Source organism: Cottoperca gobio, chromosome 1, assembly GCF_900634415.1.
Source record: "Cottoperca gobio chromosome 1, fCotGob3.1, whole genome shotgun sequence".
NCBI lineage: Eukaryota > Metazoa > Chordata > Actinopteri > Perciformes > Bovichtidae > Cottoperca > Cottoperca gobio.
The window spans coordinates 5,751,406-5,770,382 of NC_041355.1; the positions used below are offsets into that span (position 1 = coordinate 5,751,406).

The window sequence follows — 18,977 nt, forward strand, 5'->3', positions numbered from 1 at the left end:
TCCTTTTGTACACAGTGTCTAATTAAGATGATGTCTACGTAACTGAATTAGCTGCAGTTGTGAAAAACCTTATACATGCATATGTACTCTAGTTAAATCTTTACCTCATGGAAGCCCATTTACGGCAGGAAAAAAGGAGAAGAAATTGAGTAAAACAGCATTCATAATAACAATACAAACACTCATGGTAAGTCAAATTTATGAGACAGTCAGTCCGAATTTTCATAGTTAAGATATATTAAATCAAAGTGTTGAGTTAGACAAAAGATAAAAGAGAGATTTTGAGTAAAAAGTCACAAGATATGATTTACAGTGACCAAGTCAAAGATACTTAGTCATAATTATGTGAAGTCGAAATGATGAGATACTGAAGAAAGATTATAGGATTGTACCGTAAGTCAAAAATAGTGAGATACTGTATATCAAGGTTTTGAGTTACCAAGTCATCAATCTAAGTCAAAATAATGAGTAAAACATTGACAGAATTACAGAATTTTGATTTAGCTTTCAAGATGTTTGACTTTTGTTTATTCACAATGAGTGTTTATATTATTAGATTGGTAGAGAGGGCACTCAAGGTGAAAGATTTTTATTTTTTGTCTTAAAAATGCAAAACTCCACCAGATGTATAAAAGAAAGACAATGGAGGCCTTTTGATACTGCTGCCGTGTTTATTAATGTATATGTGCATGGTGCAAATATGGGTACTGACTATAATATTTGTTACTTTATTTGTTATTCTTTTATTTTATTTATTCTTTTATTTTATCTTATATTTCTATTATAGTCAAGTTTCTTTTATTATCTTATTTTTACATTAACTTGACATTTTATCCATGTTTATGTCTATTTTCCCTTATAGTAAAAAGCATTTTGTGTTGCATTTCTTGTATGAAAGGTGCTACACTAATCAAGGTTATTATTATTATTATTATTATTGTCATTTTAATTATAATAATAATATCATATTGTTATTATTAAGAGCCTCCTCCCCGGTCAGTCTTCCACAGCTAGAGGGAGACAGTGCTTTCTTGCGGGATGCCTTGGCTGCTCAGAGGACCGTCTTTGCCGACATGTCCTTGTTTGTGCGTTTTAATCAGCGATTGGAAAATAACAGGTAGCCTTGTCTGTCCGCCTCTCGCACCCATATACACCCAGGAGGGGAAGAGAGGAACAAATACAATCACAATAAACCACATTTGACGCTGCTGGTCGGCTGCTTTCCTGCTTGTTTTGTTTTCCTGGTGGTGCCGACAGGAGAAGCAGTCCGCAGGGTACAACAGCCGGGTTGAATCGCAACGTGTTTGTTACTGACTGTCACCGCAGTCGGGCTGTGTATTTATATGAAACGGGCTGGTTTAATGGGGCTGCAGTCAGCCCGTCTCCCCGCCTCTGGACAGCTGATCTCCTGCGATTCACGCTTGAATTTAGACCCATTAAAGACAACATTGTGGATATGGAATGGTGCATGCCGCTGGGCCAAGTTTTCATCCTCTGAAAAACACCGGAATCATGGACAGTCATCCACTGTAAGTGCAAAACAATGTGTGTGAGTGTGTGTGAGTGTGTGTGTGTGTGTTGACGTCTCCCAGTGGCTGCTTGACTGATGGTGCCGCATTGACAGAGACAGCGGCCAGCCGGTGTGGTTGCTCACTGACCGGGGGGGTCGGGGGGGGGACCGTCACTGATACCCGGGGACTGAAGCTGAACCTGTCCGCTGCAGCAGCTGGTGGTTGTGTTATAGTGTTATGATTTATTGGGATTATAACGAAGGTGTTTTTGTTTATGGCAGAGGGAATGTGTGTTAACATGTAGCCATGTGTGTGTGGGTGTGTTTGTGACAGAAAACATGGGCCACGTGATTTTGCCATGAACAGCATGATTATATGTGTTCGATGTTTTATTATGAAAGGGAGAGGCCATTAGTGTGTGTGTAAGTAACTATACGTTTTACAGTTTTGAGTTACTTGTACTTACTTGAGTCATTTCTATTTCTGCTGTTTTATACTTCTACTCATATACTTCTAAGTATATTTACTAAACTACTTAAGTACAATTTTAAGGTACATTTCCTGCTACTTTATACTTCTACTTCACTGCAATTCTGAGGCAAATATTTTACTCATCTCTACACTACATGGTTGTCTAGTTAAGATAAACTTTATTGATCAACTGGTGACATTCACAAGCAACCCTGCAGTATAGTAAAACACCAACCTGTTTAGCTTGTGACTCCCAATCATCACAAAATACTGCTAAGATTAGAAGGAAGTCCACAAAAACTCAATGCAACTGTTCTCACTCATTAATCCTCTCACGACCCCTCAGATTTATCATGTGACCCTTTAGAGGGGTCAGACCCCTAGATTGGGAGCCACTGGATTAAACCAGCTAACTGTATACGAAGTAGTTAAACACCACAATGAATCAGGTATTAACAAAACCACTGTTTACTTCTGCAGAGTACTTTTACTTTGATACGTTTAGTACATTTAGCTGAAAATAAATCTGTTTTTTTTACTCAAATAGGATTTTGGATGAAGGACATTTACTTGTAATGGAGTATTTTTACAATAATGTATTGGTACTTTTACTTAAAGTAAAGGATCTGAATGATTCTTTCATTCAGTACTGCTGACTATTGTTAATGATGTTTGTTTATTTGTAGTTTGATGTGCTAAAGAAGTGCAGAATGAATTCAATTACAATTTACACTCAATAGCCGCTTGATTAGGTCAAGGCTTGTTTAACATCCGGCCCCATTTTCACTGTGTGTAAATTGGTATATGTAATTGGATTAATCGCTAATTTGTTAGTGAGCTAAAGTAGAATATCAACAATGATATCTTACAACTCAAAACTATCTGCATGGCTGTATATTTTCATTTGTATTTGGGGGAACCAACCAACTTTAACCAGCTAGTTTTAGATGTATACTATATATCTATATCTATATATACTATATAGATATAGATATAGATATACTATATATACTAATTGCCACATTTCCTCCATGCTAGCAGTTAAACTGTTTGCTTTTTGTGTCGCTCTCAGGTGCACCAGACTTTGTCCACACGCTGTGGACAAAGAAGATGGCGTCGAGAGGCAAGGTCCAGTCACTCTCAACCCCCGGCACATGAGGAAGGCGTTCAAAGTCATGAACGAGCTGCGCAGGTGATGCAAACGCTCTCTCTCCAGTTCTCTGTCGTCCTCGGGGTGCCACCTTTTTAAAACTTTAATGGTAACCTCTCGCCTCTCTCTTAAATGCCCATACAGCCAGAGCTTGTTGTGTGATGTGACCATAGTGGCGGAGGATGTAGAGATCGCTGCTCACAGGGTGGTTCTGGCTGCCGGGAGCCCCTACTTCCACGCTATGTTCACAGGTGAGGACCTCCATCCATGCTGCTGGACATCTGGCAACATCTTGCTTCACCCTGTCTTCAGTGTCTGTTTTTATGTCCTGTTTGGTAATCAGATTCAGAATCAGAAATACTTTATTTATGTCAGGGGAAATTAAATGTTGTCACAATAAAATATTTATATAAACATAAAGAAGTCAAAGTAAAAATGTGCACAATATATAACAACAATAAATATGTAAACATATGTGTGTTACAATATATACAGCTGAGTAATAATATAATGATATTAATGCTGAACGCAAGATTAATGGATGTCTAACACGTGTGTGTGTTCCAACAGGGGAGATGGCAGAGAGCCGGGCGAAACGAGTGAGGATAAAGGAGATGGACGGCTGGACTCTGGGCCTGCTGGTCGACTATATCTACACGGCAGAGATACAGGTCACAGAGGATAACGTGCAGGTAAACACACACACACACACACACACACACACACACACACACACACACACACACACACACACACACTACCAGGTTAACCTTAAAAAGGGAATCTGTCGTCATGATCACATTGATGCTGCTGAGATTAGAGAATATTCAGATCACTACAAATAAGCACTGTTGATTACAAGTATCTATTTGTGTCACTTGATCATGTGTTAAGCACTTTTAAGCTCATTTTTAAACTCATGCCTTGCCTACGGGGAAATCCACTCTGTTTGGTATGTGTGAAAGATTAAAACTAAATTAAAAGGACTTTTCTCAAATATTCATTTTTTTAGAAACATCTTGAATGGACAAGTTTAGTTTCTTACTCAACTGTATCAGTGACGAGCAGGTTATTTTGGGTGATCTGTGATCACCTGCATTGTATAGAACCAAAACCACCACTTTATACAGGATATTCTGTGTGTGTGTGTGTGTGTGTGTGTGTTTGTGTGTGTTTGACAGGCATTGCTGCCCGCAGCCGGCCTGCTCCAGCTCAACGAGGTGAAAAAGGCTTGTTGTGAGTTCCTGAGCTCTCAGCTTCATCCATCCAACTGTCTGGGGATACGAGCCTTCGCTGACCTACACGCCTGCTCTCAGCTCCTCACACAGGCCAACAGCTACGCAGGTTTGTGTGTCCAAATCTCTATTTTTATATATATGCGTGTGCTCTTATTGCTCCACTACAATGGGTTTGTGTGTGTCCTAGTGGATGAGACAGAATGAGAACAGGTGACAATGTTGAGAAGAAAGAAAAAAAAAAGCTGTGTTCATCTGCAGTCACAGGGTAGTTTTTTTATTTGATGCTTTTGCTGACAGAGCAACATTTCACTGAGGTGGTTGGGAGTGAAGAGTTCCTCAATTTGGGCATGGAGCAAGTGTCCAGCCTGATCGCCAGTGACAAGCTCACCATCCCCACAGAGGAGAAGGTACACACACATTCACTCTGCTCACTGTGCTGCTAATTGTCTTTTCTGTATATATATGTTTTAGTTATATTGTTTTTTTTTAGTCAATTCTTTGATATATATGTACTTCTTGTTGCACCGCTGTGGGCTGGGAAGGAACAGCTTTTAGTTTTTTAATTATGCAAGTACGCAAGAAAATAACAATAAACAAATTGTATCTGATGCGCTTAAAGTGTCTCTGTGTACTTTATTGTGCAGGTGTTTGAGGCGGTGATAGCGTGGGTCAACCACGATAAAGATGTCCGGCAGGAACACTTGGCTCACCTGATGGAACATGTTCGCCTGCCGCTTCTCTCCAGAGAATACCTGGTGCAGGTACGAGTGTCTGTATGTTTTTGTTTGTGCTTTTAAACTGAGAGTGGCTGTTGCTCTGTCACTCAGCATCTGAATATCTCAGCTTCGGCTTAGAACGGGTCCAAGCTAAACTGGAACTAGCAGCTGCGTGCTAAACTGGACCTTTTGTTTTCACTGTTCATATTTCCACACTGTTGCACAATTAATCTGTACGAGTGAATGCGATGTTGAGTGCACGATTATTGAAATTCTTACCCTTGACAGTGGCCTGATGATTTGCAAGAAAAAAAACCCTGAATTTAAATGTTTCAAGTGTGTAAATGGCCTTTCCCCAGAACTAGTCAGGCAAATGATTGTTAAAATATAAGAGTAAAGGAGCCTCTGCGAGGGGGAACTCTGTGGAGACTGTAAACAGGGAAAACTTAAAAACCACATCCGCTCAGTCCTCTTTTACATTTCAAGCAATACCCTGCCATTACAAATAAAAACATTACCGGTTTTTAAAGCTTTTAATACTAAGTTGAAACTATACCATAAACACTCTATGAACACTGAGATGCATATATATTTATATTTATATTTATATAGTAAACGTTTTCAGTCCTTTTTGCTGTTTTTAATGGTCGATTTAAGTCGTTTTTTAAATTGTTGTTTTAATTACTGTCTGTAGTTGTTGTTTGGAGGGGTGGTTTGTCTAAGTCTGTTTTATTCTTAGTTTATATACCTGGATTAGACTGTTCTGATATGTGTTTCATATCAAGTTTGGCAAATTAGCTACAGTTAGAAGTTATATATACACTGCATCTGTGGCCCTTTATTTAAATATAACAATGCCTTCATGTATTGTCCCTCTCATCTAAATTATATATATATATATATATATTATATTTATATTTATATTTATATATATATTTATGTGCAAATGTGCATCATATCGTAGCACATATCGTTTCTTTTCAATCTACTGCGTATTATTTCTTACTGTGACATTACTGGCAAACTGACCAGATGCCCTCCCTGCAGGCTCTGGACTTGTGGCGGTGCATTAATCAATTACTAGTCTTTATGTTTGTTAGATAATCAGTAACATTGTTTCTGTCATCAGAAATGACTTGAAGTATGAGTCATTTAATTGTAATAACACAGCTGTGGTGATAATGTTGCCTTCAAAATAACATAAACAGTTTTATTATTATTCAAATGATCTGAGCTGTATAAATGCATCCTAATACTAAACTGTATGACCTTTAACTTCTCTTAAAGCAGGTCTGCAGCAGGTTAAAGTTAAACCTCTACTGTGACTTCTACAGGAGTTTACTGGCCTCAGATTAAACCAGAGGTGCAGTTTAAACTACAGCTCCTGAGAACACAGCGATGGGAAGTGATCATGTGACTTTGACACAGACAACAGGTTTAAACACATCCTGAACATTAAACACAGCTAAGCTGATGACAGAGCAACAGCCTCACTTATTCTACCAACCAAGGCAGATGAATTTTAAGCTGCAGAACACTGAAGGTCATGTGTTGTCAGTAACATTTCTTGCCAGTGACCAGATCACAGTTTCTTTTACCGCAGTACAAACATCGCTGCTGCTTAAGAACTCTTCTGTGATTTTCTTGTTCTGACACCCAGACAGATAAATACACTCATACAACATGTTGCTACATATCCAGTTTACAGTTGTCCAACTAGTTTTGTTCTGCTTTTGTCGAATCAGGGATGAGCTGACACTGAACATCAGGTCATGTGAACGTCCGAGAGTAGCCTGACTATCAGATCTGGGACCAGTTTACTCTGTTGGTGTATATTCTACTTCATTGATCGCGGTTTTGTAGTTTACGTTTCTAGTTTTGTCTATTACTGTAACCTTCTGTGTCCCAGGATAGGGTTGAAAACATATTATATAGAGGGCTTTCAGTGTTTCACTGTTGCTCTGAGAGATTCATCCAACTGCATTTTAATAGTGAGAACTGACTGTGGAAATAAATTGAGTGTTTCATTTTCAGTGCGGATCATTCTTATGAATTGGAAGTACGGATATCAAACAGTTTTTTGTCTACTGGCTGAGGGACTTTATAGAGTTGATAATAATGTAACGTGCAGCCTCAGCCCTGAAGGCTCAGATGACCACGGACACTAATAAAAGACTGTATAGATAAGAGACATTTATTTATGAAATGTTTTGACTGTTTAAGATATAACACCAGTAAAATGTATAGAAACTTTAAACATTGCAAGTCTAGTCTAGAAAGATTGAAAGAAAGATCTCCTTTGCAAGCATATTATATTTATATCTTTTCGTCTGTAACTTCTGTGTTTTCTTTTTCTTTTTTCCTTTTTTTATTCAAATATAAATTTAAAAAATCACATTTCATTGAGCATGTAATACAGTTTAAGAGGAACTGAATTCAGTTACATAATATTACATTCAGTTTCAAAATGATACATTTCATTAAATATAATAATTTTTGATTAAGTTTAGTTTTTAAAATGCAATTATTCTTTTGTTCCGGCTCTGTTGTAGTTGAGTTAATCTTTGATTAGCAGCTAACTTCACTGATGTTTTTACATTAGCCTTTCATGATGGGGAAAGTCTACGATTTAATCCTATCAAGGAAAAACATGATGTACTCCTAATGCATCACTGCATGTTATCTAACATGTAATAGAACATTTAATCTCTTCGTTGTTATTAACATTGTTTAAGTAAAATCTAAAGATAAATAATAAGTGCTCAGAAAATTAGAAGTAGATTTTGGATTTATATTTCAAAGTGGATTTTAGTTTCTATGATTTTAGTTACTTCTGTGTCTCAGCTGCAACAAACTAGATGCATCGCTTTGCAAATCCATTTATCTGACTGGCTCCTCTCTCTCTGTTTGGTTGTGTTAGCGGGTGGAGGAGGAGTCTCTGATTAAGAATAGCAGTGCGTGTAAAGACTACCTGATTGAGGCCATGAAGTACCACCTGCTGCCAGCTGACCAGAGAGCTCTGATGAAAACTGCACGCACACGCATGAGGACTCCAGCCTGCTGTCCTAAGGTATTTACACAACCTCCACTCTTAGTTAATAAGAAAACAACAGCAGTTGATGTTTAATTCTCCATGTAACGGCTGTTCTCTGTAGGTGATGGTTGTGGTTGGAGGCCAGGCTCCCAAAGCCATCCGCAGTGTTGAGTGTTATGACTTTGAGGAGCAGCGATGGTACCAGGTGGCTGAGCTCCCGACCAGGAGGTGCAGAGCAGGTAGGAATCCCTCTATAACAAACTACAACATAAACTTCATCACAGTTAAGGGGCTCTGCAGAACGTGTTTCCATCAGAGAACCTGAACGCCCCAAATCACAACACTAATGGTGCATTCAGGTGGTCCTCATCAACCTGTAAATATTAAGTTAATAAAATCAGCACAACTTTGCCCTCAAACAGCCATTAAAATGTAAATGCCACTGGTGAACTGCACAGGTTGCATGATATTTAGTTATTAGCAATTAGCTGGTGAGAGCAGTGGACTTCAGGTCTGGTGAGTTTTCCTTGGTCTAGTTCAAGCAATACACAATGAACAAAGATATACATGCAACATTTGTTTTCACTCCTACTTTTCACAAGTTGAAATAAAATATCTAAGACTTTTCCTATGCACACAAAATGCTTATTTTTCTCAAATTGTGTTTAAATCCATGTCAGTGAGCCCTTCTCCTTTGCCAAGCTAGTCCATCCACCCAACAGGTGAGGCATATCAAAATGCTGATTAACAGCATGATTATTAAACAGGTGTGCCTTTTGGCTTCTCACAATAAAAGGTCACTCTAAAATGTGCAGTTTAATATTGAAAAAATAAATGCATTAGGCACTCTGAACTATGTAGTGTTCGTATTAAAATGAACTTCCAAGTCACGGGCAACAGCTCTGGTGGACATTGCTGCAGTCAACACGGCTGGCTCCCTCAAAACGTGGAACATCTGTGGCATTGTGTGATACAATTTCACATTTAGAGTGGCCTTTAGTTGTGACCAGCCAAAGGCACACCTGTGTTATAATCATGCTGCTTAATCAGCGTCTTGTTATGCCACCCCCACTCCGTCAAGTTGATAGAAATTAAGTGTAAAGAGTTGATAAATCTGTCTGGCAACCTTTTGTGTGCATAGAAAAAGACTTAAACCTAGACGATAGGAGTGAAAACAAAACATGGCATCGTCATGCCATATCTCCAGATTTGATAAGTTTAACACAATTAAGCACCACACAGGAGGACACTGAGGGGTACAAAGAATTGATGTCCTCCAAATGCATGTAAAAAAAAAAAGAGGCTTTGTTTCTCTGCAGTGTATGAAAGGGAAGAGGCTTTGTCGACACATTATGATGTATTCTGTTTAGAAGTACAGACACAGCTACAGCATATGCTAACTTCTTTATAATGCTCTCGGGTCAGATCTTGGCTTTGAGATCCAATCCATGAGATCAAAAATGCATATTCTTAAACGGCATCACTCTTTCATACCCCCTGGTGGCATGTTTCCAATCTTCCACCGCATACGCCCACTGATAGGCCTCACTGTGTAGACGTATGGAGGGACACAAGTTTGTTACAAGATTGTTACATTTCTGTGTTTTCTGTGCTGTTGCCACCATATTTTGGATTTGCACCTTATTGATATTTTATATTTTCCCTCTTTCTTACTTACTGGTCTGCAACTGCTGTGCAACAATTTCCCTCGAGACAAAAGGCTCTATTTTTATCTTGTTGCCTTTTAGGTGTGGTGTACGTGGGTGGGTGTGTGTATGCAGTTGGTGGTTTCAACGGTTCTTTGCGTGTGCGGACGGTGGACTGTTACGACCCAATGATGGACCGCTGGACGAGCGTGAACAGCATGCAGGACCGCCGATCAACGCTCGGAGCTGTTGTGCTCAACGGACTCCTGTACGCTGTGGGGGGCTTTGACGGCAGCACAGGTACAGCTGTGTTTTTAATTGCTGTGATTAATGAGACAGACAGAGCTCAAGACCCTGAATCACTACAGGCTTTATAACAACTGGAAATGATATAATATGTGATTGTGTGTGTGTGTGTGTGTGTGTGTGTGTGTGTGTGTGTGTGTGTGTGTGTGTGTGTGTGTGTGTGTGTGTGTGTGTGTGTGTGTGTGTGTGTGTGTGTGTGTGTGTGTGTGTGTCTTTGCAGGTCTGTCAACAATCGAGGCGTACAATGCGAAGACAGACGAGTGGTTCCATGTGTTACCCATGAGTACCCGACGAAGCAGTGTAGGAGTCGGTGTTGTCAATGGTAAATACAATATATATAAATACAGTTCAGTTTTACAGTCAGAAACACGTTATGAAGCATACAATAGTGCTGCAATTAATACAGTTTTTGCAAAGCGCATAACTTGTTTTTATTTTGAGACTATTAAAGGTGTTCAAGCCATAGTTTGTAGAGAGTTGGACCTGGTTTAAAGCTTCTTATTGTAATGCATTATTGACCTCCTTTAATCCATAAAAAAAGGAAAACAGCATTAACAAAATGATGACAAGTATATTCTTATCAATAAAGAATGAAGGAAACTTAATCTAGCAAGAAAACTTCATTTATAGAGCTTTTGTTTACAGAGAAGAAGGAAATGGGAAAGAGAAATATGTATAAACCTTTTATTTCCATGTATTTCTATTACTTTGTCTATCAGCGTGCCTCGCTCATTCTGAGTTATAATTTGCATTTGTTTTCTTGTGTTTTTCAGGGATCCTGTATGCAGTTGGAGGTTATGATGGTGCGACCAGGCAATGCCTAAGTACAGTAGAAGCTTACAACCCCAAAAGCAACACGTGGAGCTACATCGCAGAGATGGGCACGAGACGCAGCGGAGCAGGTGTGCGTGTGTGTGTGCGTGTGTGTGTGTGTGTGTGTGTGTGTGTGTGTTATACTCAGTGAGGGATATTCATGATATGATGGCAGTGGTGACCGTTTCTTCTGTCCGATGTGTTCCTCAGGTGTAGGTGTGTTAAAAGGTTTACTATATGCTGTGGGGGGTCATGATGGTCCATTGGTGAGGAAGAGCTGTGAAGTTTATGATCCGACCTCCAACAGCTGGCGACAAGTAGCTGACATGAACATGTGTCGACGCAACGCAGGTAATGCAGAGAGTCTGTCAGACATCCTCAGGTGTGAGATGTTAGATGTCCACTAATCTTCATCGTGTGTGTGTGTTTTCAGGTATGTGTGCTGTAAACAACGTACTTTATGTGGTGGGAGGAGACGACGGCAGCTGCAATTTGGCCTCTGTGGAGTTCTACAACCCAAACTCGGACAAGTGGACACTACTGCCGAACTGCATGAGTACAGGACGCAGTTATGCAGGTATGTAGTGAAACTACTTGCTGAAAACATGTTCGAACTCAACATTTTGTATCAAAAATACAGTGAGAGGTAACCTTTAAAAAAAGGTTAAACATTGTTTGGGTAGTGTAACCTTTATGAAAATCATGTGGTAAGGTTATGTATCCTTCTATTCTATTGTCCAAATCCATAATTGCAAAGCTAAAATAAAATAAATATGAACAAGGTCACATGTACCTGTACCCATATTTATTTATATGCATACATGGCTGCATCAATCTACAAAGTAAATACAATATACACACATGCATTATCTTATATTAAAACAGACAATATCATCGAAAGAAGAAATGATGACAGTGCATTTCTATAAGTATTACATCTAATCCTACTTTTACTAGCAACTATAGTGGACATAAAAACATTTAATTACATTTTCAACATGTGCTATGTACGATGATGAATCAGGCGTGGTGATAGCGATGCACCATATTAATCTTTTCTGTATAACCTCAGGTGTGACTGTGATTGACAAGCCCTTATGACTGCTCTCTACTCCTGCCACTGATTCGGAGCAGAATGATGTTTTCTCCTGCTGAATACTGATCTTGGATCTGTCTACGGTGCCAATGCTTCGAGCATTAGCACAGGCACTGACGAAGATGAAGAAAATGACAAGATTGTTGTTGTTGTTGAGGATGCTGATGAAGATTTTTTGCACTTACCTGAAAGGGGGAGCTGTAACAAACGGGGGGGAATCGAACCCGTGTTTTAATCCCCTCCTGGCAGGACTGCCGCTGGCGACTGGACCAACCAGTTTGAAGCACCGCTGCAGTGCCATTGAAACGCTACTGATATGAAGCTACTATAACTGCTAAGTTACTTTACCTTGAGTAATGTTAACAGCTCTGAGAGAGACCATTGATCTAATAGATGGGAGAAGAAGGCAGAGAAGGACCATTTGGGACTGAAATCTTTGTTTCTCCTTCGTTTTTATTATGAAAAATGTGTGCGAGTGTGTGTGTGTGTGTGTGTGTGTGTGTGTGTGTGTGTGTGTGTTTGTGTGTGTGTGTGTGCGCGCTTGCATTTAAAGGTGCTCCTTTTGCTTGCACATGTGAGCATGTGTGTTTGTGTGCATCTGTGTGGTGACGCCTGATCCGACGCCGCATGAACGCACTCTGTCTGACCTCTGGCCTTTTTACAGTGTTGCAGTGTGGCTGTTCAAGAGTGCCTGAATGTCCAAATACATCCCGCTTTCCCTCTTCTTCCCCTTTGTTATGCCTTGAGACGTACTGTTACTGGACAGAGTACAGCCGGACTCTGCGGCTGTTCTGGGATAAAGAAACACATTTGAGTCCAGATCGGTTGAGTTAGCCCGCATGAATTCAGAGCAGCGACGTGAGAAGCGGGAAAATGTACATTTGTTCTTTTAAAACAACTGACTTTGACTGGAACACTACTCTTCTGGTAAAGGAGAAGAGTCATTCATGTTGCCAAAAACAGTGACGGACAGAGGGAGAAGCTGTTTTAGTTGAAAAACAGTTGGATGTATCAGTGCTTTACTGTCACCCGGCAGCCATCTTTGCTATGGTTGTAACCACTACAACAGCCTGAACTCACTGCATGGTCCTCTCTATCCCCCTATCCTTCAACAGTATCCTCTCCCTCCTTTTGGTGTAGCAACGCTATTAACTACTGCACACCCTGACGTACTATGAATGTGCCAATTTGAATATGTCTCTTCATTTCTGTCTCTCTTTACTACTTTACTAATCTGTTCTCTCTTTCTGGAAAGTGACCAAACCTACTCTTGAGTTTCTGTTTCTTCAGTCTCTTTTTCTTCCCGCTCCTCCTGTATTGAAAAAGAATTGCTATAATAGTAACTGGTATCGCTGTTTTCTTGTCAGTGTATTGAGGAATGTCATGTAGGCTAATGACTTTGAAAATGTTTCATTACTTGTTTTATATTATCATTAATAAATATGCTTCTTGTATTTAAAGCTGTGAAATGACATAATCTGTTTTTAAAACTTTGCCAAATCAGTAAAACGTTGAAATGGAATACGCTGTGTGTGATATTTTAATAATTATATGGTGATTTACTTATTCACAATTTCTCAAGTCACCATTAGCTTCGGGTAAAGCTGGAATCATTAGCTTCATCACTTTGTATTTAATTCAGCTAACGTTCATGTAATTCTGCCACTATATAGACATTTAAATTGAATTAACATCCCTAACATATAAAGTACTTTGTATATGTATTAATATATCACTGATTGATGCCGTTCTGCTGCATACCGAATACTTTTAAAATCTTAAAGTACATTGCACAGATTTGGATTTTACGTGCATCACTTATTGTATGATCATCTTATAAAATATGATGCGTACTCCTCATTCATTAAACTTACAGCAACCAGTGTGAACAGGAAATATGATTTTATTGTCAAAAAAGGGGAGTAAACAAACAAAAACATCCGTTTATTGGTGCTTTAATTGAACAAGGGTATTTGTATAGCTTCATACTACGGGACATTTGGTTCAAAACGTCTCTACAACAGCTCCAAAGTCAACATAGTAGTCACAAACTGCTTAATAATGTACATTTAAGGCGGAAGACACACATGTATGACTCAAAGTTCACCCCATCTCTTCCCTCATTCACTGCGGAGGTTATGAAAGCCAAGCTCGCCTCTGATTGGCTGTTGCTGTAGAAACATTCAGTCTCACTATCATCGCTCCATGCCATGGACCAATCAGCGAGGCTGCTCGGCCCCGCGACGTCAGTCTCCTTTCCTCTCGGCCAATCAGATTGTTCGATAAAAGTGTATTTCACACGGCCGGCCGCCTCTCGCTCAGGTAGACGGGACGTACCACGGAAAGGTGAGAGTTTGACGTCGTTGTTAGCTGCATATAACATATTTTATTTTATATTTTAGCAGCGGTTGTTTAAGTAAATCTGTTATGTTTGTATTTGAGTGAAAAATAGATCATGAGCTTCCAGTTGTGAGAACAATACGTCGGCTGTTTTGTAATCGGAAACGCAGCAGTAGTTACATTGAAGTTGTTGCAGTCTTGTTGGACATCTGTTAGCAGTGCAATTCTTGCTTCTGTACAGAATGCATCAATTCAAATAGTATTTATTGTTGCCTTATTATGCTCATGTATAACATGTATTAGTTCAGTGGTCAAATGTACCTAACTAGGACATTTAGTACGACAAGTCTGAGGTACTTTTCCTTACTTGAATATTTCCATTTTATATTAATTATGATTAAATAATACAATATATATTTATTATGATGGCCATTCTGCGTAATAAGTCCCTGATTCTTGAGATAAGGTCTTATTTTTTAATACTACATCAATTTGAAATGGATATGTTTGTGGGCAGAGGTACCAACCCTCATGAGAAGGAACTTGTTTTTGAAAATTAAATGTTACGCAGTTCCTACATTTGATTTGTGTCTACAAACCGTCAGACACAATAAAAAGCAATTTGATCAATTCAACAAGAATGCAAAGTGCTCAACTATCTGCTTTTGGTACTTTGAGTATATTTTCATGGTACTGTTGTACTTCTGCTTAAGTAAGAATTTGATTGTAGGACTTTTATTTGTAACAGAGTATTTTACACTGTAGTATTGACACTTTTACTCAAGTAAAAGATCAGAAAACTACTGCACCATTGAAGGAATAAATATTAACGTTGATATGCGGTAATTATATATGCAGCACAATCGTTATTTAAATATATTTAGCAGATGTCTTCACTTTTACATGGTGTTATAACTGCTGTTACTTAAAAGGATCTGAGCACCTCTTACATAACAATATATGAGTAAGTGTTTTAGCTTGCTTGTAAATACTATTTATTGTTTCAAAGAGTATAGATTTTTACTAAATATGATTCTCTGATAATTAATGTCATTTTTACGAGATCTCTGATTTTAATCAGCAGACATTGTAAATTGTGATTAAAAGTGAGTTGTATAAAAGTATAAAAGTTTTTGTGTTATATTCTTTCAGTCGCATTATGGCAGTTGTTTTCCTCTGCAGACTTTGATTATTTATTTGTTTTTTATTTAAATAGACAGTTTCTCTCCAATTTCTCTTCGTCATAATATCATTGTTTTTACTGAAAAGACACACTTTATCTGTCTAATGATACGTCCTGTCTTAGAGTTTTACATCTAACGCTGTTTTCCTGTTTCCCAGTCTTCTCTCCAGACCTGCAGTCACCTTGCGTTGTCCATCATGGAGGTGAATGGCACGGTAGATATCTTGACCTCTGCTTACCTGGCGGCGGAGTACGTAGATGCGGTGTTGCCAGAAAACCCCTTCCAGCCCTCCCTGAAACACGCCTGGGGCTACATGCTGGACAACTACACCAAGTTCCAGATTGCCACCTGGGGGTCACTCATTGTCCATGAGTTCATCTACTTCCTGTTCTGCCTGCCTGGTTTCCTCTTCCAGTTCATGCCCTTCATGCAGAAATACAAGATCCAACAGGTTTGTGTGGGATTTTGGTTGTTATGACTTTTTTTAAGTTTAAGATGACATTCCTTGATTTAATAATCCTTCTGTGTGTGTGTGTTGTGTGCAGGACAAGCCAGAGACCTGGGAGAAACAGTGGAGATGTTTCAAGATGCTGCTGTTCAACCATTTCTGTATCCAGCTGCCGTTGATCTGTGGAACTTACTACTTCACTGAATTCTTCAACATCCCTTATGACTGGAACTCCATGCCACGCTGGTCAGTGGAAGTGCAATAAAACACACCTGAACGCCTCATTTTCACATATGTACACGACATTTGCTGTTTGCAAACGTCAAAACTGTGTGTGAATGAAGCATATACTCAGCGATATTTTTGTGTTTTCACCATGATAGTAAGTTAAATGTTAAATCCATGCATGTGCTAACTATGATGATGGTAGAAATGTGTTTTAAATGTAGTTCTGCATAGCCTTACATTTAATGACAGATCCTAGAAAGGCTTTTCCCCCTACACATGTTCCTAATGATGCCTTCATCAATCATGATGTTTTATTATCTCTTCCTGCAATCTCACCTTGAATTCTCTGTTCACAAGTCATCCGTTGTAGTGTGAAAATTATATTTAGTATTTGGAAATATTACGTCTACTAATGGCTTTTATTAGTGTCACATATACTGCCGTCAGTGGGATCCACCAGTCACCCTGTTAGTTGGTATAACTCAATGTGCGTTTCTAATGATGACCCACCTCTCTCTCCTCGTCGCCTCCTCCAGGCCGTTCGTCCTGGCTCAGTGCTTGGGCTGTGCTGTTGTGGAAGACACCTGGCACTACTTCCTGCACCGCCTGCTGCATCACCGCAGAATCTACAAATACATCCACAAAGTCCACCACGAGTTCACCGTGAGTAAAACACACAAGCGATAAGATACAGTAGATAAACACAAAAACAGCTCTCTGATTAATCTCTTTACTGAAGAGTTACTTATTAATGATGCTGTAGCTCTCACACGTGGAAAAAGTGACCACACACAAACACACACACACATGTCTTCATCACAGTGTCTCCTGTCTCCGCTGTCCCTCAGGCTCCGTTCGGCATGCAGGCAGAATACGCTCATCCTGCCGAGACTCTCATCCTGGGAGCTGGTTTCTTCATCGGCATCATGATCTTCTGTAACCACGTGTTCTTTCTGTGGGCCTGGGTGTCCTTCCGCCTGCTGGAGACCATCGATGTCCACAGGTAGGACACTTTGTCTCTGTGTCATTTAGTTTTTCTGCTGCCCTGCCCTTCCCTCTCTGCAGGTAAAAACAGAGCTTTGTTAGACTTATTTATTACTATGACTCTACAAAGAGCAAATGTTGACTTTAAGCATTGAAGAAACACATCGCTGATTACAATAAACAGTGAGACGATAGTTTCATGAGGAACTGCATGTTTTTACCACGTTAACTGTCAGTAATGTACGAGGTCGACCACCAGAGGGCCCTAGAGAACATCAGATGTATCTATCATACAGTATTATCAGAGAACTCATTTCTCTTGAGGTACTTATTATTATTATTATTATTATTATTATTATTATCATTATTATTATTATTATTATTATTATTATTATTATTATTATTATTATTATTATTATTATTATTATTATTATTATTATCATACATTACCTGCTTAGTGGTGCATTTGTACTGAAGACGTACATGCACATACAGAAAGGAGAAGACTCACAGTCTGTGGAGGCATAAACAAAGACACAAATTCACAATATCTTTTAAACGTGTCTCTGTGCTTTTGTTACTTTCTTATCTAAAAAATAATTTTAAATCTAATAAAATTAGAATAATATTTTTGATTTCACTCTGAATTAATGATTTTTCCTGTTTTAATCCAGCTTGCTTTTTAACATTCTCTAAAAAATAATATTTTAATTCATTATCGCTTTATGTTAAACCCCCAACATAATCATTTAGCCTTTCTTGCCTTTTTTTTCTTTTCTATAACAATTATGCACGCTAAAATAAAACAATGCTTCTGACAAAAATCAGATTTTCTTTTGTTTTCTCAAAAAAAAAAAAATCTTTAGCCAACAGTATTTAAAACACCACCAATTATTTTTGTTTGTGGTAACATATGCAGTGCAATAAAAAAACAAAGAATCTTCAGTAGCACCATTAGAAAAACATCATTTCTGATAATTTCCAAATGTATGCCTCATCTGAAAAGCATTTGTCTTGTTGGAAGGATGTTTTTAATCTAAAATAAACTAAATTATAATAGTTTAATAGACTTCAATTCCCTCTTTTTTTCTCTCGCTCCCTCTCAGTGGTTACGACATCCCTATGAACCCGCTCCACCTGATCCCGTTCTACGCCGGCACCCGCTTCCACGACTTCCACCACATGAACTTCGTCGGGAACTACTCCTCCACCTTCACCTGGTGGGACAAGCTGCTGAAGACGGACAACCAGTACAACGTGCACCTGCAGAAACAGGGAGACAAGAAGGAGGAGTAAAGCGTCTGTGCCTCTGTTCATACGCTCACCTGGTTTGTCAGGAGGAGGAAAGAGGCAGTACGGACACACAGACAGTGTGAGACCTCTCACACACTAAATGTGTACTTTAAATGAATCATCGCTACTGTTGGTTTGATTCTGAATCGGACTGCGTGTTGACTTCAGTCCGTCTTCTGTGCCTTTTTGCAAAATACATTTTTTTGTCTGCTTCTGTCAACAGCTGCTGGCTTAATAAAAACCATCAACATCCTCATTTTGATTTGTTGCTTTGCTTGGTCATTGAATGACAAAACGTTTGTACAATATGACTCTCTTGTGAAATGTTTCTGTATACCTCTGAATGTCTGAGCACTTTAGCGCTTCCTCTTGAGTTAACTGAGTCAGAGTGACGTTGTGTGATAGCTGCAGTGGGAAACGTCTAAACTCAAGTTAGGTATGTTTAATGAAAATCCATGTATATATTTTGCATAAAAAGTTATTGGCTCATATGGTACTTCCAGGTTGTTCTAGCCTATT

The 18,977-nt window shown here is 38.9% G+C and overlaps 2 protein-coding genes across 2 annotated transcripts; both read left to right on the forward strand.

Moving 5' to 3' along the window:
• The first annotated feature begins 1,021 nt into the window (after positions 1-1,021).
• On the forward strand, positions 1,022-13,507 carry klhl2 (kelch-like family member 2). Its single transcript, XM_029441449.1, has 15 exons — positions 1,022-1,529; positions 3,055-3,174; positions 3,277-3,383; positions 3,703-3,824; positions 4,314-4,476; positions 4,668-4,777; positions 5,015-5,131; positions 8,007-8,156; positions 8,242-8,359; positions 9,869-10,066; positions 10,293-10,394; positions 10,846-10,974; positions 11,096-11,236; positions 11,319-11,462; positions 11,958-13,507. The coding sequence occupies exons 1-15, from the start codon at positions 1,462-1,464 to the stop codon at positions 11,984-11,986; spliced, it is 1,818 nt and encodes a 605-aa protein (XP_029297309.1). The 5' UTR covers positions 1,022-1,461; the 3' UTR covers positions 11,987-13,507.
• A 780-nt stretch (positions 13,508-14,287) lies between these two features.
• msmo1 (methylsterol monooxygenase 1) lies at positions 14,288-18,714 on the forward strand. The gene is made up of 6 exons (XM_029435995.1): positions 14,288-14,327; positions 15,663-15,956; positions 16,051-16,199; positions 16,718-16,844; positions 17,030-17,184; positions 18,272-18,714. The coding sequence occupies exons 2-6, from the start codon at positions 15,702-15,704 to the stop codon at positions 18,459-18,461; spliced, it is 876 nt and encodes a 291-aa protein (XP_029291855.1). The 5' UTR covers positions 14,288-14,327; positions 15,663-15,701; the 3' UTR covers positions 18,462-18,714.
• The last annotated feature ends 263 nt before the right edge of the window (positions 18,715-18,977 follow it).